Genomic DNA, 25,018 nt, shown 5'->3' on the forward strand with positions numbered 1-25,018 from the left:
GAGGTCTTTGAACACCGTTAAGAGCCTCACCATGTGCTGAATATGATGGAAACTAAGCTGACCAATAAGAAAAATGAATATTGATTGAGCAAAACAGCATTCCCTAGGTTCAGCTCTAAAACTCAATTCCTGATTTTCAGTGGAAGTTACCATGGGGGGGTGGGGTCGGGGGGTTCATAGAATCATAGAATCCTACAGTGCAGAAGGAGGCCATTCGGCCCATTGAGTCTGCACCGATCACAATTCCACCCAGGCCCTATCCCCGTAACCTCATGCATTTAATCTAGCTAGTCTCCCTGACAGTAAGGGGCAATTTAGCATGGCCAATCCACCTAACCCGCACATCTTTGGACTGTGGGAGGAAACCGGTGCAACCAGAAGAAACCCACGCAGACACGGGGAGAATGTGCAAATGGACAGTGACCCAAGCCTGGAATCGAACCCGGGTCCCTGGCGCTGTGAGGCACCAGTACTAACCACTGTGTCACCGTGCTGCAAGGTGCTCGCACAATGTAGGCTGACAATATATATAGCAATCATATTTTATCTGGATTATGTGCTGTTGTACATATTTCTAGTAATGCCTAGTGGTTTTATCTTTCTGTCCTGTGGAAAATAAGTTGGGGACAGTTTTTTAAGTTGAGAGACTGCAAAGTGATTTTCAGAGCGAGTGATTTGGTGCCTCTATGGGGGTGATTTTGAGCCCGCACTCTCCATCTGTGGGAATGGCAGCGTGTGTTCAAAATCACGAGCGTGATTCGCACCGACGAGTTTCCGAGTTCTGATCTTACTGGCCCCTCGCCATTGGAGCAGCATTAAACTCGTGGGCATGAAAATTATCACGAATGAAGCATAAGATTCGGCCTGAAATCACGCTGGTGCTGTCGGTGGGAAACACTCGTTTTTCGCACCGGAACCAACACTGCGATTTCTGGTAAGATTTCACCCAATGTCTATGCTTTATGCATGTTCACACATTGCACATTAAGTACAATTTGCTGTGCTGGTTTGGCAGTTTTCTGTTTAAAGAATGGCACAGAGCATTGTCTGATTAAAGCAGATCTGTATCAGAACAAATTCTTTTTTGCTGCGTGTCTTATTAAAAGTAAGACTTCTATCCTCCAATCATCAGTTTTATGAAGCTATTTTTTTTCCTAAAAGTTTCAGAAAGGACTTAAAACAGCAACTTGCATATATGTGAGACCTTTATTACAGTAAACTTCACAGAAGAGAAATGGATGACCGGAAGGATCTGGGGATATATGTTTGGAGGAAAATGTACCACAACAATTTGGTGGGGGAGGGGGAGTCAAAATTGGTAGCCTGCCCATCATATTTAAATAAGTAATTAATTGACAATTCGGCTTGTTGCCAAGCCAGTTGACCCTGATGAAGCACTGCCCACGCCATAAAATGTTTGGCGTGGGCAGTCAGGCAGTAGAGGACAGCCCAATTTTGTTTTAGAAGTTCTTCAAAGGGCGGGAAGAAGGGTGTAATAAATCCTTGGAGGCAGAAGTCCCTTCACCAAAATCCCTTAATTTACAAGTCTGACAACAGCATACAGAGTGCTTACATTTACCAGTCTACACTAGGAGTCCCAGAGGAACTGACACTCCTGGTTAAGTACAAAGCAAGAGGCTCCCTGATTGGCACATCAATTTGGCCCTTAATCAAGGAGTTCATATTCTAACAGACCAATCTCAATTGCCTGATTGAAGTCATTACAAAGGGGGAATCCAATCTCGTAGGCAGATCTTTGCCGATCAGGGTGAGATGGCCTAATGTGGAACCCTGCCCTTTCTTCCTATCCACCTGCAGCCTAAAACTCCCCACCACCCTGCCTCCACCCCCCCGACCTGCCCAAACTCTCTCAGCCCAACACCCCAGACTTGCAGGTTTTGGGGATTCATGGCCCTTCTTCCTCCTCTTCTTGCAGTCCAAGCAGCAGCTCCTGGCACTGCCAGGACTGAGGAATTCTCTTACTTTTCACACAGCTTCTGCAAACTCTGTAGTCCCACTAAAAAATATCAGAAATCACCCACATTTATGGTTGCAAGTTATACTGTACGGTCAGACCCATCTTGAAATCCATGGTATTGTTATAATTGTACTAATACATGTCTCCCTCACGTAGGGATGGGGCTCCTTACTGTGAGGCTGATTACCATTCTCAGTTTGGTATCAAATGTGAGCGCTGCACAAAATTCATTACTGGCAGAGTATTGGAGGTAAGAATTTATATGGTGCATTTTTAACAATTTTACAGCTCTTCTATTTTTTCTCCTCCACTTTTCCTCCTTTTCTTCTCTCCTCTTTTAAATAAAGAAACCTGGATTTTACCCATTTCTTACACCAGTTTTTGGAGGTCAGGTCACAGAATAAAGATGGGGAAGCTTGAGCTACATTGCTAACCCTGAAAACCATGTTCTCCAATGTCCACTAGAGATTATGTTAATGGGAGCAGATACCACTCAAATGTTGTGGCAAAAAGAAAATCAAATTTAATTAGTTGTAATACAAATAGTGAGTAAAGTAGAATCTTCAGTCTCTGCTTTCTTCATTTATAGGGATGGCCTCATTTTCTACCTGTCCCTGATTACCTCAAATGCACTATTTACTTACATGTTTCATTTGTCTTTGCTTTAAAATAATTGGGCCAGATCTCTTCTAAGTCTATGAGCTTTATTAAATGTTCTCCCACTGGGTGTGTTTTTGGGTGGTGGGGCATGTAAAATAGAGTCCACCCCACCTCCTTTTCACCAACCAACCTCACCACTTAATATGGTGGGGCGGGGGGGGGGGGGGGGGGGCGGGGTGAAATCAGCAGCATGCCACCATATTTAAATAAGTATTTAAGAGTCAATTGGTCTTGGTACCAAGCTAGTTGACCCTGATAATACACCGCCCATGCTGTAAAACATTTGGATGGGCAGGAGAGGGGCAGCCAGATCTTTTGTTTTAGAAGTTCTTCGAACTGCAGGAAGAAGGGGGGATAGAAGCTCTTCAATCACATAAGGAGACCTTTGCGATTTTAGGGGAAGGGGTCGGGGGTTGGTGGCCGACCCACTGAGATGGAATCACTTTCTTCCTACCAGTCCACAGCCTAAAATGCCCCACCGCCCTGATCTTCCCAAACCCTCCCAGCCAACACTCCAGACTTACTGGTTTGGGAGATCCTGGGCCTTCTCTTGCAGTCTGGGCAGCAGCCATTGACGTGATCCTGGTGCTGTCAGAACTGATGGAGCTACAGGGCAATCCAATTGGCTGTCCGCTGCAGTGAGGGCTGGAGGACCAATCTGGCCCTTGTTTAGCCACCTGCAGCGTTTTGTGGCTGCGGGGTAATACAGCATGGAGCATGTCGGCTCCATGCCAGCTTTGTTCCTGGCAGGGTGCAGGGGATGCAAGCTGTCCTTCTGCCTGTATTATTCAACCCTGTGGGCGGAATTTTCTCTTTTTTGATTAGGGCCTAAATCATCTGGTCCCACCTGCTGCAGGAATCATTGCGAGTGGGATGGTAACTATGATGGGCAAACCGAAGGTCTACTGACCTTGACCAAGAATATCCACTCCCAGGACAGGAGAGACTGGAAAATCCTGCCTCCAGTGAGAAAAGCAGTGTGTAGCCCACCAGCTGCACTGCCAGCTTTTCCCACCATATTTTTTGACACATAGTCAAAGGAAATCCTGGAAGCGTATCCCATGATGTTGCAACCCACCAGCGATCCAAGCCCCTGATTAAAGGGCACCCCAATCTGGAAAAAAAAGGATCCCCCCCCCCACCATGAACATGCCCCCCCCCCCCTCCCCCCCCGAGTGTCAGTTACTTACTGCCCAGGAATGACTCTCTTGCCCCCTGGGGGTTGTACTTAGCTATACACCTTTGGCAGATTCCCTTTGCTAGGCCCCTGTTTTCCAGACTTATTGTAAACCCCACAAATGTGATGCCATGTCAGCGGGGGAGGGGAGTTCCTTACATGGTGGGGGGATGGGAATGATAGAGTGGGGAGGCCCTGCTCATGACATTAAAAATGAATGGTAATGGGGTTCCTGACCTTTCATGGCGAAAACCCCATTACGTCATTGACAGGGGGCAGGGACTATCTCAATGGGAAATCCCACCGGCATATATGCCTTTTTGGGACTCCAGTTGGTTTCTCTGCCCATTCCAGCTTTCCTGCCCACCGAAAACGAGGGCAGAAAATCCCCACCTACATCTTGCCAGCAAATTCAAACCCAAAATTTCAAGGTTGCTTTCACAGCTCAAAAGTCTTGCTTTACGATTAATCTTGTTCCATCTCTTTGCACCTTCTGAAGGACCACAGTGTCCTCCCTGAAATGGTTGGAAATCTCCCTCCATTCACCTGGCTCCTTATCCTCCTAGAGGATAGTCGTGAGTGCAGATCACCTAGCAGTGCAAACCTGGACTTCCTGTCAGACAGAAATGGGGGAGATTGGGACTGTCGTTGTGGGGGAATGGTGCTGTCGTGGCAATGTCATGAGTAATCTAGAGGCCCAGGCTGATGCTTTGGGGACGTGAATTCAAATCCCACCATGGCAACTGGTGGAATGTAAATTCAATTAATAAAATCTAGAATTGAAACTACCATTGATTAATGTTTGCTCATGCCCTTTCAGGTAGGAAATCTGCCATCTTTACCTAGTTTAGCCTTCATGTGAATCCAGATCCACAGTAATAAGGTTGACACTGAACTGCTTTCTGAAATAGCTTTGCAGCAACTCAGTTCAAGGGCACTTAGGGATGGGCAACAAATGCTGGCCTCACCAGCGACACCCACATCCCATGAAAGCATAAAGAAAATAAAACATAATTTAACTCGGAAGAGCTTTTATTGGATGCACATTAAGTGCAGGAGAAAAAGGCAGCAGCACCATTGTACATAAACTATGGGTCTGGCTTGCCAGGCCAAATGATTTTGTCTCACTTCACATTATGTTTTGCTTTCTGTAATTATGCTTCTGTTTGTTGGCTTGAATTTCATTATGGCTGTCTCGCAGTGACACAACTGCTAAGTCAGGGAACTGCGGTGGAAAGGAGCATGCATAAAGTAATTTCTACTTTTGTAGTTTCCAGACGGACCCAGTGGTGTTACTGTAGAATTCGACATTGACAACACTAATTGTACAATCTATCGCAATGGTCCAAATACCAATTTCATCAATCGTAGCTTTGGAGAGACCACACCTGGAGAATTGTGTGCAGTTTTGGTCTCGCTACCCAAGAAAGGATATACTTGCCATAGAGGGAGTGCAGTGGAGGTTCACTAGGCTGATACTGGGGTTGGCAGGACTGTCCTACAAGGAAACCCACGCAGACACGGGGAGAATGTGCAAACTCCGCACAGACAGTCACTCAAGGCCGGAATTGAGCCTGGGTCTTTGGCACTGTGAGGCAGCAGTGCTAACCACTGTGCCACCATGCCATCCCAGATGGCCATAGGCTGCTCACCGCTTTGAGAGGAAGAGCTAACTGTTGGTGATTTAACCTGAGGATTACCACACATCAGGCAAGAGGCAAGGTTGAGAAGGCGGGGCCTTCATAAATAACCTCACTGGTATGGGAATTGAACCCGTACTTTTGGCATTACTTTGCATCACTAACCAGCTAAGCTAAACCGACCCCTCGACCTTTCTAAACTTCTGCCTTTCACCTTTCCCTCCTTCTCAGAGCCATGATAAGGTTCTCATTGTCCTCATCTTCCACACCATCAGCCTCCGCATTCAATGGGTCATCCTCTGCCATTTCTGCTACCTCCAGCGTGATGTGAGGCCAACATCAAACACTTATTCCTCTTCCCTCTTCTTTCAGCATTCTGAGGGAACTGTACTCTCTGTGACACCATAGTCCACTTTCCAGTCCACCCCAGCTTTTACCCATCCCACAGTACCTTCCTATGTATGCACAGGAGATGCAACACTTGCACTTTTACCACCTCCCTTCACACCGTCCAGGGCTCCAAATACTGCTTCCCAATGAAAACAGTGACTTACTTGTACAAATTTCAATTTAATATACTGTATTCACTGCTCACATTATCCTCTTCCCTACCTGTAGAAGACCAAACATAGACTGGATGGTCATTTGCAAAACGCCTTGTTTCACTCTGCAAGAATGACTCTGAAGTCACCTGTAACTTTATTTCTCTGCCTCACTCCCACTCTCACCTCTTTATTCTTGGCCTCCGACACTATTCCAATGGAAGCTTGAGGTACAACTTATCTTTTTATTAGGCACTTACGACAGGAAGGAAAAGTTTGAGGTTGCCCTGGGCAGCCTGATTACAACTCAACATGGAACTCAACAATTTTAGATTGTGATTGAGCTACAAAGAAGATTAAAATGTATGTATACTGTCAGGCTGGCAACTTCCAGAGGATGGGGTGGAATTCTCCTACTCAAGTTATGGTGACCAATCAGAAGGCTAACAGAAGCTGTTTACCAAAATTACATCTGAGAACTCCAGAGAAAATTCCTGCTGATAGTATTTTCTCAACATTAATGTTTGACAGTTGAACAATTTGAACAACTTCAACATTTTGAATTGATGCTTTTCTACCAAATTTTTGTTTTTCAGGCAGGAGAAAAACATTACCACCCAGACTGTGCAAGATGTGTCAGGTGCGAAGAGATGTTTGCAGAAGGGGAAGAAATGTATCTGCAAGGTACAAAAGCTAACAAATATTCCTGAGGGCTCACCACAGCCTGTTACTTATTGTACTTGGGTTGTAATCAGGCTGCCCAGGGCAACCTCAAACTTTTCCTTCCTGTCGTAATAAGAAATATTTGTACAGATATAGAGCTTTGAGATCCTGCAGAGCTGCAGATGAATGGAATCAACTCCATACTGTGGTCAGAGTGCTGATTGCAAATGGCCAGATGGGTAACTGAACAAATCACATTGGAAAATTATTCAGTGAAAAATGGCACAGACAGATATTATTCAAAAATACATTAAAAATGAGAAGTGCCCTTCTGGACTGTTATATGATTGGAGACGCGTGTCTGAGGAATGGAAGACATTTGAGAGATTAGCAAATAGTGGTGCATGATTTTATCGTGGAGATGTGAGAAGCACTTCCCTTTTTGTGGTAGCCTCCATCTTTTTAAGGATCATTGGTTAGACCACAGTAGACTCATGGTTGTGTATTCCGGGTAAACTGGAAGTAAAAGGCGCTAAGCCCCTAATTAAGAAATTTGCAGAGCAATGAGAAATGCGTCCAAAACCCTCAAATTAATATGGTTTGGATATGTTCCCAATTGGGAGATTAGCCCCCTAAATTTGATCTCAAAGTCCATGAGAAAAAGGAAGAAAATTAGGAGAACATCTTATAGGCAGAGCAAAAGCATGGAAGTTTGAGTCTGCAAAGGTGAAGGCATCAACAAGGAGTTCATGCAGCGCTTCTTTGAGTTGCTGCCTTGAGGGGATACAGCATCTGAGATTCGCACGACAGTTAGTTCACTGAGAACGGCATTCTGTTTACCAATGACCAGCAGGACAACATTGAGATGGAGTTCTTCCAGGACACTATCCTGCATACTTTGCAATAAATTTAATAATAACATCTTCAGACAGCTCCCCAGAATGTGCAGTCCTTCATTCAATACCTCCATATTGTTCTGCCATTGCAGTGGAGACAGATTTACAGAAACACCTGCAGCTGTTGCTTCCTCCAGGCTGTCCTAGAGTAAATTAAAATCCTCTGAGATTAAGCGGAAACTGCAGGGCAAATAGACACCGCTGCTATGCCAGCCACTTGTAACATATGCCTAGAGAGACCATGCTAAACTTACACATGTGTCTGATGCTTTGTTAGCATCCTTTCTTTTATGACAAAACCCCTCTAGGCAGGGGCTGAAATGTAATGCCTCAGTTTGGTTGTGCACAGCCCCTGACGCTTTGACTTCATCTCTGCATATTCCCAATGAAATCTCTCACTATGTTCAGTGCCATCCCAAATGAGCCTTCTCCATTTTGGTAGGTTGCAAACCAGGGTTTCTCATGATGCAGTGGATATGTTTGGCCTTTTCTGGGATGCTTTGAGGACATCCTTTCTGCCCATTCTGAATAGAGCAGTTCCTTCGAGCCAAGCATATGAATGACCTGAACTGCCCAATGGAGCTGGTTTTGAGTGATTAGTGCCTCGATGCTGGGTAAGTTGCCTTGGGAGAGGATTCAGCTGCTGAACAGCTTTTCCTGCTTCCAGATTTGGAGGACCTTGTGAAGGTACCACTGGTGGTTCTTCTCCAGTGTTTTGAGATGACTGCTATAGGTTGTGCAAGTCTCCGAAGCATATAGGAGTGCGGGGTCACCGTTGCCCAGTAAACCTTAGTCTTGAATTTGAGATCAAATATTAATTTCTTTAGTCTGCTGAAGGCTGAGCTGGCATACTGGAAGTGATCATGGGTTTTGTCATATATTCACTGTTGTTGTGAAGGGGCTCCCAATACATACTTCACCTTTGATATTAATTGTGCATCGAGTGGGTGGGGAGGGAGGTAGGGGGTGTTTGTGGAGGTGCTTTGCTGGGGGATCTGGTTGGAAGAGGACCTTAGTTTTCTAGTTGTTAAGTGAAAGGCCCACTTTCTCATATGTTTTGGAGAAGGAGTCGGCAATGACTTGGAGCTCAGTTTCTGAGGTTTCTGAGTGAGCGCATGCACAGGCACCACTAGAAACTAATCAACTAACCTGTAAGCAGATAATGATGCTTTTAAATAGTGCGGGCGAGGGATGGGGGTTGGTGTGGTAGTTGGTGTGGTAGTTGGGAAGGTCTGTAAGCATCTGTAGAGAGAGAGAAAGAAAGTTAACATTTCTAGTCTCCCTCCACCTTCACTCCATTTCCATTTATTTTATTTCTTTTAATCTCATTCATCCATTTTCATCACCTTTTATTCTTATTTTTATTTTGTCACTTCTGAAATCTCACTCTCCATCTTGTCCCCAACCTCCCCAATTGCTACATTCATTCCTCAGGTAGTCCTTAACAATCTGTACCTTTGTTCTGCCATTCACACATTCCAATCACTTAATGGACGCTTTTCGCACCTTTCTCCGCCTTTATCATCACCATTTTCATTCCCTTTGTCCAATTACAGCCCCCCCCACCCTCACAGTATAAATCTTGTCTGATTTTCTTTGCCTTCAGCTCTGACGAAGAGTCATCCAGACTCAACGTTGACTCTATTCTCGCTCCACAGATGCTGCCAAACCTGTTGAGTTTCTCCAGCATTTTCTGTTTTTGTGATGGAAAGAAGGTTATTGATGAAGCAGCTGAAGATGGTTGGGCCTAGGACACTACCCTGAAGAACAATGATATCCTAAATGTATTTCACCACGACTCCTTTGGCCAACTCGTTCTTCTTTTATATGATGGTGTCCATTCTACTAGCACTTTGGCGAGGCAACACCAGCATTTTACATACAAATATCACTTCGCATATGCCTCTGACCAGTTCTGTGGAGCACTTCCTCATTGATGATGCTGTCTCTTCATGTGATGCCCAAGATCTTACATAGGCAGTGCTGGTGAACAATGTCCAACTTAGGTGTTGCCTTTGATGTTCACTTCCATGTCTCACTTGCATAGACTGTGGTTGGTGCTACGATAGACCTGTTAAGTTGCAGCTTTGTGGCCGTGTTGATGGTGTTAGCTGCCCAGAGGCTGCCTGTGTGGAGCCATTGGTTGATCAATACTGCTGTGCCGATACTTGTGTGGATATTGACCCTTACGTCACTCTCCCTGCTTCCTAGGTAGGGGAAATGGTTGACATCCTCGGTGTTCTGTTGCCCGATGGTGATGGAGGGCCTCGTTGCCATCCAGGTATCATTCACGTGGTCTTCTCGCAGCTGAAGCATAGACTAAGCGCTGTTGCTCTTAATACTGGTTGTCTTGTCTTTGACTGCAATTCTTCAGCCAGCGAGGTGATATTTGTATGTAAAATGCTGGTCCGTCAACCAGTAGTGTTGTCATGGGATGCTGAAGTCTGCAACCACCATTGGCTTCGTCATGATGAAATTGGTAACTAAGAAGAATAGTAATGGGGAAATGTAATGATGTTGAAGGAGTCTGTGGTGCCCATGCTGGTCTCGATATAGCAATTGTATAAGGTTTTGAAAATGTTAATATACTGCTTCTGGATGCCATACTGTCTTGTGATGTACCAAAGTGACTGCTGCTAGATGCTATCGAAAGAACAAAGAACAGTACAACACAGGAACAGGCCCTTTGGCTCTCCAAGCCTGCGCTGATCACGTTTACCTATCTAAACCAACTTCTTATATCCCTCTATTCCCCGTTTGTTCATATGCCTATCAAGATAAGTCTTAACTGTGGCTAAAGTAGCTGCCTCAACCAGTGCATTCCAGGCCCCCACCACCCTCTGTATAAAAAAACTACCTCCCGCACATCTCCACTGAATCTTTCCCCCCTTATCTTGAACTTGTGCCCCCTTGTGATTGTCATTTCTGCCCTGGGAAAAAGCTTCCAACTGTTCACCCTATCTATACCTCTCATAATTTTATAAACACCTATCAGGTAGCCCCTTAGCCTCCGTCAAAAAAGCTTTCTTGAAATCCAAGATGTTGACAACAAGTGGGATCTGACATTCCAGGACCTGTTGTATGACATCCCTGAGCATGAAGATCTGTTTGTAACATTATCCACAACTCTAGAAGTCTCCCTTTTCGGGTCAGTGTTCCATTGTTCTTTGTTCAGTGATGACTTCTGCACTCTCCTTAATCCCACTTTTGAAGATTTCCCACTGTTTCTTGATGTTGCCTGATGCCAGCAGTACTTTGAATTTGTGGTGGAGGGGCAGCTGGAAACTGTCTGACATGTCCTTTTTCTTCAGTTTCCCCTTTGGAAATGGCCTTTATGACTTTGTGGTTGTTGCCTTCAGGCGGATCTAGCCCAACACAGGGTGATGGTCAGATTCTACATCAGCACCTCAAAATGTCAAGTCACCTTGTAGGGATGTTCTCCATCTATATCTTGTTCAATGTTTTATCATCTGGAGACCTCCATGTTTTTTACGGATGTCCTTGTGTTTGAAGAAGATATTTCCATTGCTGAGCCCATTGCTGTTGCAGAAGGCCAGCAGACACTCACCATTTCTGTTGAGCGTACTTTCTGATCCATGGGGCCCGATTATATTTTTTAGTCCTCACCGGTTGCCATCAAGCTTACATTTAGGTTACTGATCAGTAGCTTGACATCATAGCTGGGTATCTCGTCCAGCGTGTCCTGCAATTGGCGATAGAATTAATCTTTCTCCTGCTCGAAGCCCAATCCCAAGCCTGGTTGAAAAAGGAGGAGGGTTGGATGTGGGGCTAGCACCCTCAGCTTGTAAAAACCTATCACTGCAAGAGAAACAGCAAGAAGTAGCCATACTGGCAAACACTGGCAGAGAAAGGAGAGCACAATGGAGGATGTATATATGATGGGACTGAATGAAAGCTGAAAGGATGTCTGATCCTTGACAAACCCAATCTTCAACGCCAAAACCATCACCAGAATCAACACTTGGAACACCCGAACACCCTTCCAGTGTCCTAGGTGCTGTGAGACCTATCGATTTGACATCCCAGGCATCGGCAAGATATAGTAGACAGGCCAATGACAAATCAGTGGTGAGGGTGTAATGATTTTGCATGCTGAGTGAAAAGAACACCATACCCATAATACAATATGAAAAAGTAGTATTTAAGTTTTCTCTTATATCAAAATTTATTTTACATGTTTTTACTTCCCACTAAATGTCAACTGGCATGGTCAAGATTCCAAAACAAAATGACTTACTTTCGCTCATACACAGTAATCCTCCCGTTTGGAATAAACCCATCTTACAGCAGGCAAAATTCCTCTTATGTATTCTTCCTAGTCCTCACTCTTAATTTTACTTTGTTGTAACGGCACGATTGACACTTTTCTCAGATACCAGTTATTTTAGGCTGTCAGTGCACAGAATGTAGGAAACTGTTTAAAAAGTTAAATAAAAATGTGAATTTGGATATAAACAACAAAAGTAAGTGGAGAATTACTAATATTTTCCAATGTTTGTCATTACTTTTTATTATTTGTTTCTAATTTGCTGCAGGTATTTTAATCTGGCACCCTGTCTGTAAGCAGGCTGCCAGGGCTGAAGAAAAACAAAAGGTAAGGAGAAAGAAGCAGAAACGCATCTATAGCTAAATGCCTAATTGTCAACACTTACCATATTGTGCCATTACTGTTCAAATTCAAATAACTCAATATTCTTTGATGTAGAGATGCCAGCGTTGGACTGGGGTGGGCACGGTAAGAAGTCTCTCAACACCCAGGTTAAAGTCCAACAGATTTATTTGGAATCACAAGCTTACGGAGCGCTGCTCCTTCATCAGGTGAGCGTCAGGTGAGTGTCACCTGATGAAGGAGCAGCGCTCCGAAAGTTCGTGATTCCAAATAAACCTGCTGGATCTTAACCTGGCATTGTGAGACTTCTTACCGTGCCCACCCTAGTCCAACGCTGGCATCTCCACATCATGGTTACCATCGACACCGCAAACCACCAGCTCAAAGTGGATAGGATCTCCAAGAAGATCACGCATATCGACACAGACATCACTCACCTGATGAAGGAGCAGCGATCCGAAAGCTCGTGATTCCAAATAAACCTGTTGGACTTTTAACCTGGTGTTGTGAGACTTCTTACCATCAATACTCTTTGTTAGTTCTAGAGAACTTCTTTACTGCTGATTTTATGCTTTGCAACCTTGCAGGTTTAATTTGTCAGCTTCTAAAATGAAGTTTGTACTGTTGAGCGATAAACACAAATTTATTGTTGAGTTTTAAAATTTCAGCAATTTGTATTTCTATGTTTCTCGGTGGTGGGAGGCGAGATGTTCCGGTTCCACTGCTATCAATGGGATTTCCCATTGAATACACCCCCTGCCACCAGGAAACCCATGGTGTGGGTGCACCATCAGAAGATCCTGTCAGCATGAATGGACAGAAGAGCTCGCTCTGGGGCTGTGGCTTGTGGTGGCCCGGTGATTGCTAGACCTGGCAAGGCTGGCTCCACAAAGATTGGGGCACCATCTTTAAAGGACCCCCTGATCTGCATTTAAAATATATTTCTAATATATAATTAGATATCTCACGCAATGTCCATTTAAAATATGTGATATAATTGAATCAAACCTGTAGTTTTCCCCATGACAACTGCATCTCAATCTTTCACACATACCCATGATAATAGAATGAGGTGCGGTTCCAAAATTGTACCTAGTACAAGAGCATTAGGTGGCGCAGTATACTAGGGTTTTGAGCTTGTATACAATAAAGCAGAGATATGTAGATTAGTGCATATAATGCCTCACAAGTTTCCGTTCTCATCTAATCATTGGAAGGCAAACACTCCCCACACTGGGAGGGAACGTTACTCCAATATCAGCCCTTGCAGACCTCCTAGTGACCAGCTGCCCACCATCTTCCTCATGGATGCTGAAAATGATGAGAAAACCATCATAAAAAGACTTGCATAGCGCCTCATCGTGTCCTCATGATGTCCCAGGGTGCTAGTGAATTACATTCAAATATTATGAACAGTTCTTAAGATGGTGAACAATGATGAGGAAAAAGTAAAAGCATGTAAAAAGAGTCGGGTGCTTTAATTAACAGTTTTCACATTTGGATCTGGCATGTTTGTTAAATGTGGTGTTACCATTACTCTAAGGTCAATTTCAAATCCACAGTAGCCACAACAAAAGTTAGACTTGTGAGACTTTGAAGAGACAATGAAATACCAAATGAGCCAACATTCAAAGGGACAAGAGTCTGCATCTTCATCTCATGGCTGGAATTCTCTGATGTTGTATGCCCTGCCACCACTACAAGCAAGAATGGAGAATTTGGCGCTCAGCCAAATCTCCATTCACAGCAATGGGACTGGAGAATCCCAGCCATGGGTGAGGTCGGAGAATTCCGGCCAATATGTCATTGGCAAAATTATTTTGAGGTCTTATTTAACTAATATGAATGGTCCTTCTGAGGGTCTCATTGGATGAAGTGAGGAGATTGGCTATAGATTTATCGGAAATAATAGCAGAGGAGGTGGCCAATCAGATGTCTGCTGCTGAATGAGATTTATTTTCTCATGGCAGTAGCTCTGTTGATCATGATACTTCGTATGGATAACCATCCGCTACATGTTTTAGAAAGTTTCTGGTTTCTATCACTACCTCCTGCAACCCCCCACCCACAAAGGCCAGGAACCTCATTTAAATATATTTCAATATCATTGTCAGGCTTTCCACCACATGATTCCCCCCTGTCTGAATATTCATACAATGCAGACGTGAAGTCATGCCAGCAAGGTTTACAACAGCTTTATAAGAATGGGATTCAGTTGAGGGGAACCAAGTTGGGGGCACCAAGGTAAGTATAGCCCCTGGGGGGAGAGAGACATACCCAGGCAATGCCCTTGCACAGCACTCTGGCACAGGTTGACACTGCCTAACCTGTGCCGGGGGCAGTGTTGGGGCGGGCCCAATGGGGAGTTCCATTGAGGGGGGGGGAGGTGGGGGTTGGATTCCCGTTATGTTTGGTGGAAATGGGGGAGGGGGGGTAGTACTGATGCATGTGCAGGGGTGTGCGATGGCTGTGGAGGAGAAGCGCCTTTCTTGTGAAGAGGGATAGCAATGATTTGAAGGCGGGTTACTTACCTGTGAAGCGGGGGAGTACTTGCCTGTGAAGGAGTCATGGGGGGAAGGTTGTGAGTGGGTGAGAGTGCCCACAATACTGCTGGGGTGGTGGGGAAGGGAGAAAGCTCCCAATTCTTCTGTGTTGGGGTAGTCGCCCTGATGCCTGTGGGGGGGGGCGGGGGGATGTTTATTTTTATTGCAGATCGGGGTGCCCTTTCATGATGGCACCCCAATCTTTGTGAAGTCAGCCATGCCAGCTCTATCAGCCCCCGCCCTGCCAGAGTGAAAGTATAAAACACATCCCCAGATTTTCTTTTGCATTAAGTGCCAGAAAATCTGGCCTGAAAATTCTGCTGTGCACTTGGAGAGATGTACGCCAGTTTTCAGTCAGAGCCTGACACACTGACAAATTATGATAAAATTCCACCCATCCATTGTGACTTCTGGAAGAAAAGAATAATGGATCAAGCCTTAAGATTTACATGGATCCTGAGACCTCCAGGAATTATTGGAGTCAGAATGTGAACATGGGGGATGTTAGGAAACTACTACCTAATATGAAAAGTGTTTGGGTATACATTTCTAGATATTTAGATAATTGGACATAGTTTCTACTTTTTATGTTGAAGGTGTGTATAAAATATTGTTATTTTGCCTCTAGATCACCCATACTTCTTCTGAGAGCGTCACATCTGCTCCAGCCTCAAGTACTTCAGGGTCCCCAAGCCGTATAATATATGTAAGTTTATTCATTAACACTTTAATACAATAGACACCCATCTCCAGTAATGTCATAACATACTTAGATATTTTCAAATTTCCCTGCTACAGAATTCTTATAAAATGAACACAAATGAATAAGTTTGTATGTACAAAAAATGGTAGGGTAAGTAAGCCAAGTACTCAGAGGACAGGAATGCTTATCTCCCAATAAAAAGATTTGCGATTGAATCAGTGTTTTTTATAGTTAACACTATGGCTTGTCACATGGGGAATCCCATCTGTCCTAGTTTGGATTGTTGCCAGAGGTTTGAAAATTGAATGACATGCAGCCCTGTGTGTAAGGATCAAATACACTTCCTTTTTGGGCCAGTCCAAAGACCTTTGGAGATGTTTGCAAGCTCAAATATTCTCTAACTAGCTACCTAACTTGGGCTGGGTGAGTTTGAGTTGGGGAGAACGGGGTGGGGGGAGGACACAGGATGGTTTTCGAAGGGGTGTGCAAAGAGGGATGAAGAAAGTAAAACACCGAAACAGCAATTGCATGCGACTTTTTGAATAACTTAATGTCTGAAGCATGTCATATGCTAATATGAAGCTAAATTTGTTATGTAACGATTACCGTCAACCTTATTAATAGAAGGTGGATTTCTGATAAATGTATTAAGCTTTGTATACCTATATCACATAACGTTACTTTGTGTTTAGTTCTTTCTAAGTCAGAATTTTTTGACTTTTATCAGAAATTTAAGTCACCATCTAGAAGCAGTATTCTAATTTGACCAGTATTAACTTGACTGTAATCTCCATGTAACTGAACAAATAATTGGTGGCCCACAATGAGTTTTTTAGGCCTTTTTGATCAAATTTGTAGCCCCCAAATTTGGCTGCAGAGTGCCATTGGTTTTGGCACCACAGGAGCTGGTTAAGGAAAAAAAAACTATGGCCTGGGCTATGCTGTCACTGGCTTCCATGTTGTGAAGGATGTTAGTACATGCATCTGGTAGATGCACTGGAAATATGCAGAGTGGAAAGATCATGATGTCAGTCAGCGTGTAACACTGATTTGACATCAAACTGCCATGGACCTCACTCTGCTGCCTTTAACATGCATAGCTGATTGTGTATTCAGTTGCACAAGCATCCTGGCAACCTGTCCCCAAGCCCCCATCCACCTGCCTTCTTCTCCCTCCCTCCCCCTCACAAAAGCCTCTTTCTTCCCATCAAATTCACTGCTACTAGTGTTTGCTGCTCCTCCAATCAGAGACTCTTTCTCTTCCATGTTTGCTTCTGAATGGCTCACTATTGAGTCTATCCGAGAGGAGCAAGTTGTGATTGGGAGAGCAATCCCTTGCAAAATCTTCTACTTCACTTATCTGTCTTACTGGCATTATGAACAGTGGCTCTGGGGGCCACATAGAATGAATTTTGGAGCCATAATCCAGCCCCCAGCTCCCCGCATGGACAAGACTGGCTGAGTCCTTGCAGCTAGCATTCTGTGACACTGCCTCCTCTGTAGAATCAACATGGTCTGCTTAGCACTGTTAGAACCTAGAAATATTACCACATGGACTAATCCCTCCCCTAATGTATAAGCATTTTTCTTTTCAAACTAAGTTCCGTTACACTCAATAACCTCGCATTTTGATTTGAAAATGTACAAACCCTGAAATTACACTGTGTGGTACTAGTATGCAAAGCTTAACATATTTACCTTAAATCCACCTACCGTGTATTTTGGCAGTGATGCTAACCCATTTATTTTAATGCCTTTGTTGAAGTAGAAGAAAAATCCATTCAGATGAATCCATTAACCATACATTAGCTATCCTGTAATTCTAGGTCACCGGGTTTGTTTAAAATTGTAAGTATTGCATCGTTGACATTAATTTCCATCAGAGTTCTCCTGATTGAATATAAGCAAGTGAAATTCCAGTGGTAGATGAAGGAGTCCCTGCAGATATTTTCACCCAGAATGCTTTCTTGTGTAGTTCTACAAATTCCACTAAATAATTGAAATTTCCCTGATATATTGATAACTGACAAAACCATCTGGTCATAAAAATGCTTAACACCATGATTTAAATGGCACTTACAACTTCTGGTACTATTTTAGTTGATGGAAGCTTAGTATAGTCTTCAAAAGGAGTGAAAATTTTGCCTGGCGTAAATTGGATATGTTCTTCCTTTATAATAAATGGAACCATGTAACTATGTTGTAATATTTATATTGCAGCATGAGTACATTAACTGTAGACATAAGCCATGAATTTCCTTGGATTTCCACTGCTATGACTTTGCCAAAACTGCTGCAAAATCCTGTTTACATGCTCAAAGCTCCCGACAGATTTCCAGCAAGATTACAGCAATGGAGCAGGAGCAGCTCCAAGGGAATTCATGACCATTATTTATATGGTCAAATATATAATTATTTGTGTGACGCTCTCAAATTACTCTTGACTATTCATTTCAATCAGTTTTTCTTTTACACTAAACTTTCCTTAAAGAGACATCAGTGCTCTAATATTTGAAATAATTGTCTACTTTTGTTCCTCTGTTTCCTTCGGTCCCTGCTCATTGTCTCTTGCATCCTTCTTTTGTTCTTCCTCTCTTAGGCCAAGCTAGATGATGAGATTCTTGACTACAAGGATTTGGCCGCTCTTCCCAAAGTTAAGGCCATTTACAATATTGATCGTCCTGACATGATCTCCTATACACCGTATATCAATTACTCTACTATCGATAGGCATAGCCTTGGGGAGGTACTGAAAAATTCAGCAGTCCTCAAGAATCCTTGACTCTGAATATTATTTAAAAGATGTGGTCTGGATTTTTATACTGGACAATCTTGTGCCACTTATTTTGCAGAATAATTCATGATAATCCTTATTGGTAGATAAAGTGCCAGTAATGATCTGACATGGAATGAGCAAAGTTAAATAATTGGAGATGATGGAGACAATTGTCTGTCTCATGAGTTTTTAAAATATTGATATATCAAAGTAGGTAAGGACAAATTCACCTCTAATCTGCTGTCTGTCCTCAAAGAATCAGCTGTGGGTATTGACATGTTAAACCACACTTTTACAATTGGCTTCCACTTCATATTTTTTTATGTTGCTGACCAAACTGACCAGTGATTAATTGAATAATTTGCAGTGAGAGTTAAAACCAGCAACATTGTAAAATGAACCACATATTAAGTGCTAAACTTACTATGGTATTCCTTTTCATTACTTGTCCAGAGAAAAGTCCAGACCAAAGAGACTCTTTGTTCTACCCTAGTGCTCATTACGCAAAATCAGTTCTGTATCACATATCTTTTGAATTATCATGCAAGACCGTCAGGTACAGTTTGTCCTAGTGTATTGGATCAGGTGTTGTACGGTATTTGTGTAAATATTGCATAAGCAAACACTTTTATGGTTGAAATATTTTCCACATTTTTCTGTTTTGGTTGCAAATTGTAGGAAGTCATTCCATGACTAATTGGAATGGCATATCAGCTGAAAACAGGGCAGGGATTCAGTATCTAGTCATGTACCTGTTTTCACTGTGGCTTCAAAAGTATATCAATACTTTGTGTAATGAAGTTTATTTGTTGCAATTTTTATTTGTTACAGTGGGCTATTTTTCTCTAATCAATAAACAATTTCAAAAATAAATTTTTGTCAAAACAGGAATAATTCAACTATAAGAGAAACTTTTCTACTCCAAATAATGAATGACCAAATGTGTTCTTAATAAATGGAATGCAAAATTATGCACAAATATTTGGCAAATTCAGGGATATATAATATTTGATTTATTACAAATGTAGAGCTAATGATGCAATCATGTATAAAAACTAGTAAGGGATGTAGAAATTTGGATTTTGCATATGAACAGTGGCAAACAACTTTTGAACGTATGTCTGAGAGTCAGGGTCATGCATTTTTAATTATTTTACATATTTTATCGTGGATCTATGATAACAATGGTTTGTTTGGTTGTCTTTTATTTAAGATTACATAGGATACCTTACACCATATGACAAGCATTGTGATCCTTCTAGAGCCTCACCTATTCGTTCCAAAAATGCTCTGCGATCTTCTAAAATGTTGCAAGGCTAAAGTTTTCTTTATTTTGCTGTCTAATATTCTGTGAAGAACATTTTCATTTGCAACATATAGCCCAGGAGGAAGTGCTCAGAAGTTACAAAGCTGACACACAGATGCATGGGGGAATTTTAATCTCTGATTCCACAACGAGTGGGAGATATTTGGATAAAATTAAAAATCAAATAAAACTGGGCGGAATTTTCCTCAAAATTGGCGAAGTGCCAGGTTCTGACTGAAAACCAATATGTTTCTCCCCAGAGAATAGGCCAGGTTTTCTAGAGGGGCAAACTCTCCCCCCCCAGCACTTAATGAATGGCTCCCCCTCCCCCCATCATCGTTGACATTGGGCCATCAAAGCAATGTCATTGGCGGGGAGTGGGGAAGGTCTCATTCTGTGATCTCCCCAGTGCAAATTTCAGCACGGCCCCCTCATGGGAGTTTGTGGCCATAAAGGGATTTGCACCTGTGGTGAATGGGCCCTGAGAATCCTCCCCCCCCCCCCCCCCCCCCCCCCCCCCCCCACCACCACCACCACCACCACCACCACCAGTAATCCGGCCCCAATCCGCTGTGTATATACCTGGTGGCGGTAAGGTATATGATGTGCCTGTGTCGCACTCTCACGCAGCAGAGTGCCTCAATATTTAAATCAGGCTCCTGCAGTGTAATTGGGAATCTGATTTAAATTTAAAGCCCAGCAGCTAAACTAATATGGGAGCGGCTGAGTCAAGCTTTTTATGGCACTGCCTGTCAAGTAGCTAGTGAGAGCAGGTATGCTCTCCCAGGCTGTGCCTGCTGAAAGCTAGCTGAAGGAGCATCATGGCCAGAATTTTACACTCCCACAAGTGAGTTTTTAGGCAGGGGAGAAGCGTCAATTTGAAGGAATGGGATTGCCTCCCGGTTCTCGCTTGCCCTGACCACACAGCGATTTCACACAGAGGTGAGAAAGGCCTGGGATGGGAAGTCCACCTTTGTCCCAGTTGAGGCCCTTAAGGGCCATTTCTCACCCAGCTTCAATTTTCAGGCTGGCGGGAGGATTGACCTGGTATGGAGGAAGCCTGAAAATCAGTGGGCCTATATCTCAGGCAGGAAGCAGAATGGGGCACCTCCATTAAAAGCTCCTTCTGACTGGGGGCACCTTCCTCCCTCCCTCCCTCCTTCCATTTGGTCTGTGGCCTTTGGACCTCCCTCCCACCACAGCCTCTCCCCTGGCACACCGATCACCCCCTTCATTTCCCTTGCCCCTGTGCCTTCCACACCCTCCTCATCTTAGGACCCTTGAAACTTGGCCTCCGCTCCTTGGACTTAGGCTCCCATGTCTTCCTGAACTTCCTGTCCTGTCCATTGTAGCACCATCGATGTAGGGACTAGAAAGTTGCCAGCCAATTAGATTGACTGGCGGCCCTCTAAGGCGAGGCTTCCTCCCGAATGAGGGGCAGAAGACCCGCCTTCAGCTAACTGACCCTTATTTGGGCAGAAATTGGCTGCGGGGCACTCACAGTTGGAGGGGATGTGCTCCCCAATGACTCTTTGGATCACATGAAGGGAGACACTTCCATCCGAAACATTCAGGTCCATATTTCTGTGCATTGGTCTAAAAAGATCGCAGTGACATGTGCAGATAGGGGAGAAAATTTGATTTGTCTTCCTTGAAAGCATTGAGAAGATGATAGTCTGATAAAAGAACACTGTTCCCTTGAAAGTAAATATAAATAAATATATTTGTTTTAAAAATACCAAAGGATTTGAACATTCAAGGTTGTCCTGGAGAATCCCTTCAGATTCTACAGAATGTAGTTTAGTCGTTCAACTTTGTTTCAACCAGTTTCCTTTTTTTGAGTAGCTCTTGTTTTAGGTCTGAGAGCACTTTATGCCAGTGGAATTCTTTGTCCTGTTTTTTTTAATACAAACCATTCTGCAGAATTGTTTTTTGATTTGGCAAAATCAAACTGTTGTGTTCACCTGTCTGCTGCTGATACATTATTACAACCCTCACCATTATTATTCATATTTACCATAGATCTAGCAATATTTATAAGAGATAACAAAATGTATTTTTTCCTTCCTTTCTTTATCCAGTCACATCGACTGCTGTACCCAACATCATCTGAGGTAATTATTAGCTTCCTCTTTTTTGTGCCTTTCTTTTGCTCAGAGAAGTGAAAAATGTTAGTGTTGAGAAATGATACACGTTCAGATTTCACACGCCCAGATTATTACATACACATTCTGATCTACTTCTGCCTTAACTTCAGCAGGAAGATTCCGGAACAGCTGGAAACTGGGCTGGGACTTTGATACATTGAGTTCTAGCCTACGAGCAAAGCTCCTGAATGGCCTTTAAGACCAAACTTTAGTCTTTTTCAGAAGTGCCTATAAGGACGCACTGGGGGAATAACAACTTCCAACATTGGAGCTCTCTTATTGTTGTCGAACCTTTTAGTCTACTTATGTTGTTTCAGTCATGAGAATTGCAGGGAATAATGGAATACACTCAAACTTCCACTTGAATTATCCAATTTTGTTAGGTTCATAGAATCCCTACAGTGCAGAAAGAGGCCATTCAGCCCATTGAGCCTGCACTGACAACAATCCCACCCAGACCCTATCTCCGTAATCCCACTTATTTACCCTGCTGATACCCCTGACACTAAGGGACAATTTAGCAAGGCCAATCCACCTAACCCACACATCTTTGGACTGCGGGAGGAAACGGGAGCACCCGAAGGAAACCCACGCAGACACAGGGAGAACATGCAAACTCCACACAGGCAACTGAGGCCGCAATTGAACCCGAGTCTTTGGTGCTGTGAGGCAGCAGTGCTAACCACTGTGCCACCGTAATGCACTCAAATTATATCAAAACATGCAATATGAACCTACGCTCTGCTGTGAATAATTACATGGCAATAACAAACTGCTTGAAATAATAAAGCAAAATACCTACAATCACCTGAGACCAATCAACTTCACATTGATTGCAGTTCTCTCATGACTGATGAAGCCACTCCACCCCTATGGTTACAACAGCAAAGTTTCTTTAACAGTTTCTTTGATACTCTAATTCTAGGAAGGAACAGGATAGTATACTAAGAGTGACTTGCACTCCAATTAGTATTTGTTTTATGTCAATAATAATCCCATCACATGCTGAGCCCTTTGAACAAGCTCCCCAGATAATGTTAACCTTCTTTAAACTTCCATCAGTTTAGTTGAAGGGGCACGTGCTTGTGGGGTCTCCATACCTTCGGATGATCGGCCAGACTCAGCTAAATTGGGATTCTTCCAAATTAGGTTGTGTCTTATCAGAAGAGATCAAAATTAATTAATTCCCATGGTCTGCTAACCCATTTCGAGCACAAATGTTTCATCTCTGAACGCTCTGGCTTTGTTCTATGTAATAGCATTATCTGGAAAAACATATTTCTACCATAAACTACAGTTGAACAAGCTTTAAGAGAAACCAAACTGTTCTCACTCTCAAAGTATGAAATAATTTAACCAATTTTCATCATAAAGTTAATTTGTAGTTACACCATTACTGCCTTACATCATGGACCTTTATTAGCCCCTAATGTGTGTTCAGCAGGGGTATGCCTTGTGCACTGGCCAACCTATCAATGGATGTGGGAATCAGCTAGGTGTTCAAATCAGGGTCAAAAATCCCTGAATATTTGGGCATCAAACCATTTTTAAAAGGTAGTTCCCTTTGTAAGGGAGTACCAATATAATCCTTTGAGAGAACAAGGGGAGTAGCAGAACTTCACAGCCAGAATTTCTATTTTGCTGCAATGGTGATCATGCCCAATATGCTTGATGGTTCAGAAATGAAGGGATCCCCCTGACGGCACAAACTTTGGGACCAGTGGCAGGGATCTGCGATGAATGCACTTAACACTAATATTCAGGGTTGCAATCTTAACATGAAGCACTCATGGTAAGAGACAGATGTTGAAGCAAGTTAAATTAAGTTCTTTTATGTCTTTGCTATGCACTAGGATAGTTTGTGGACAATTGATTTTCAGCTACTAGTAAAAATGGGTGTCTTTTCCAGTCTAATGTGCCATTTCTGAATTATCCTTATTACTAGCACAAGCCTTTTGGTTCTAGTTATAGTAAGGTGTTGGCTAAATCTGCATTAACAACAATTACAGTAATCATTCAGCCACTCATCATTGGCATCAGTAACATCCAGCAATAAGCTTTCCACCAATGTAAGACAATTGGAAGTCATCCCATGTAGAGCAGTGAGAAATAACTGACCCTGATTTTAATTGGTTACTTTACCACTTCCCTTCAAGCCAGATACCATTCTGTACATCCTTCAATGCACAGTAAATTATTGTCAAGACATCTTTTTCATGGTTGCCTCTCAGATAATCCAAGGAAATTCTGAGTCATATATTAGAGAAAATTATTTACAGCAATAACCTACAGCTGAAGAAGGAAAGACATCTTAAATTCACATGGTATAAGTATTACTAACTGCACTTGCAAATGTGTATTGAGCTTTATGAAGCAAAAATAAAACAAAATTGCCTCACAATTATTGATTCCTTGAAAAGTAGTTTTTCACCAGATGGAAGATGTTCTGTGCAAAGAAGAGAAAGTAGAAGGACATCAACAGGGATTGAAGGATAATAACTGAATAGAAAGTGGGCAATTTTTATAATGGACAGGTGATCTTGTTGCAAAGTTGAGTTTGTGAAGTTGGAATTTGATGTTGGTATTGATGTAAAAAAAAATTGTAAAAAATGCTAGAAGGAAAAAAACATTGCGGTGTCCCTTTTAAAAACTGGTGTTTTGTTTCAATGCTTGGAGGTTTAAAATACATACAGAGTCCAAGCTGAAACATTTGTATCAAAAAGTCAAGCAGTTGTCTTGCCAAGACAACCTGTTTTTATGAATGTAGCCCAATCAATTTAAAGCAGTCACTCAGCTACCAGGAACCTATACAATTTGAATTTGATGGTGTTGACATCATCCGACCAATCCTATTGTAGGAAAATTGATAGGTCATCACAGGTATAAAAGAGAGTGCAGGGAGAAAAAACAAGGGGAGCAACAGAAGAACTGCCACCTAGCAAGCCTTGAGAGGGAAAGCACAGCTCTCAACTCTTGTCAGTTTCAGATATCTCTGAAAAGAATGCGCCATCTAACTAGCGAAGTGTACCAATTAAGAAGGAACTTACAGACAGAGGAATTAATAGAGGAACTCTAAAAGATTCTGAAAGCCAGAAACCTGGTTGTATTTTTGAGAGTGACTGAATTCCATTATTTTTTGGTTAATGAATGAGTATTTTATTTATTTGAACTGCATTCCATTATAATTTTATTTTATTCAGTATTTTACTTGTTTAGTTAAAGCTCCCTGTTAGTTAAATAAATAAATAGTTAAATGTTCATTTTAAAGTGAATGTTAGGTATTTCTGTTAGTTAACCACTAAACGCTACTGAAGAACAGTTTACATCTTCCCACACACTTTTAACAGATTATGAGGT

General features: G+C 42.7%; 1 protein-coding gene across 1 annotated transcript in view; it reads left to right on the top strand.

The window, feature by feature from the left end:
* The window catches only part of ablim2 (actin binding LIM protein family, member 2), a 357,715-nt gene that overhangs the window by 183,053 nt on the left and 149,644 nt on the right, over positions 1-25,018 (top strand). The window contains exons 6-11 of the mRNA XM_078213235.1: positions 2,135-2,228; positions 6,594-6,681; positions 12,113-12,171; positions 15,358-15,435; positions 18,032-18,178; positions 21,596-21,628. Of these exons, the coding sequence (XP_078069361.1) occupies positions 2,135-2,228; positions 6,594-6,681; positions 12,113-12,171; positions 15,358-15,435; positions 18,032-18,178; positions 21,596-21,628 (499 nt within the window). The remainder of the gene's footprint in view (positions 1-2,134; positions 2,229-6,593; positions 6,682-12,112; positions 12,172-15,357; positions 15,436-18,031; positions 18,179-21,595; positions 21,629-25,018) is intronic.

The sequence above is a fragment of the Mustelus asterias genome, chromosome 1 (genome assembly GCF_964213995.1).
Source record: "Mustelus asterias chromosome 1, sMusAst1.hap1.1, whole genome shotgun sequence".
Taxonomy (NCBI): Eukaryota; Metazoa; Chordata; class Chondrichthyes; order Carcharhiniformes; family Triakidae; genus Mustelus; species Mustelus asterias.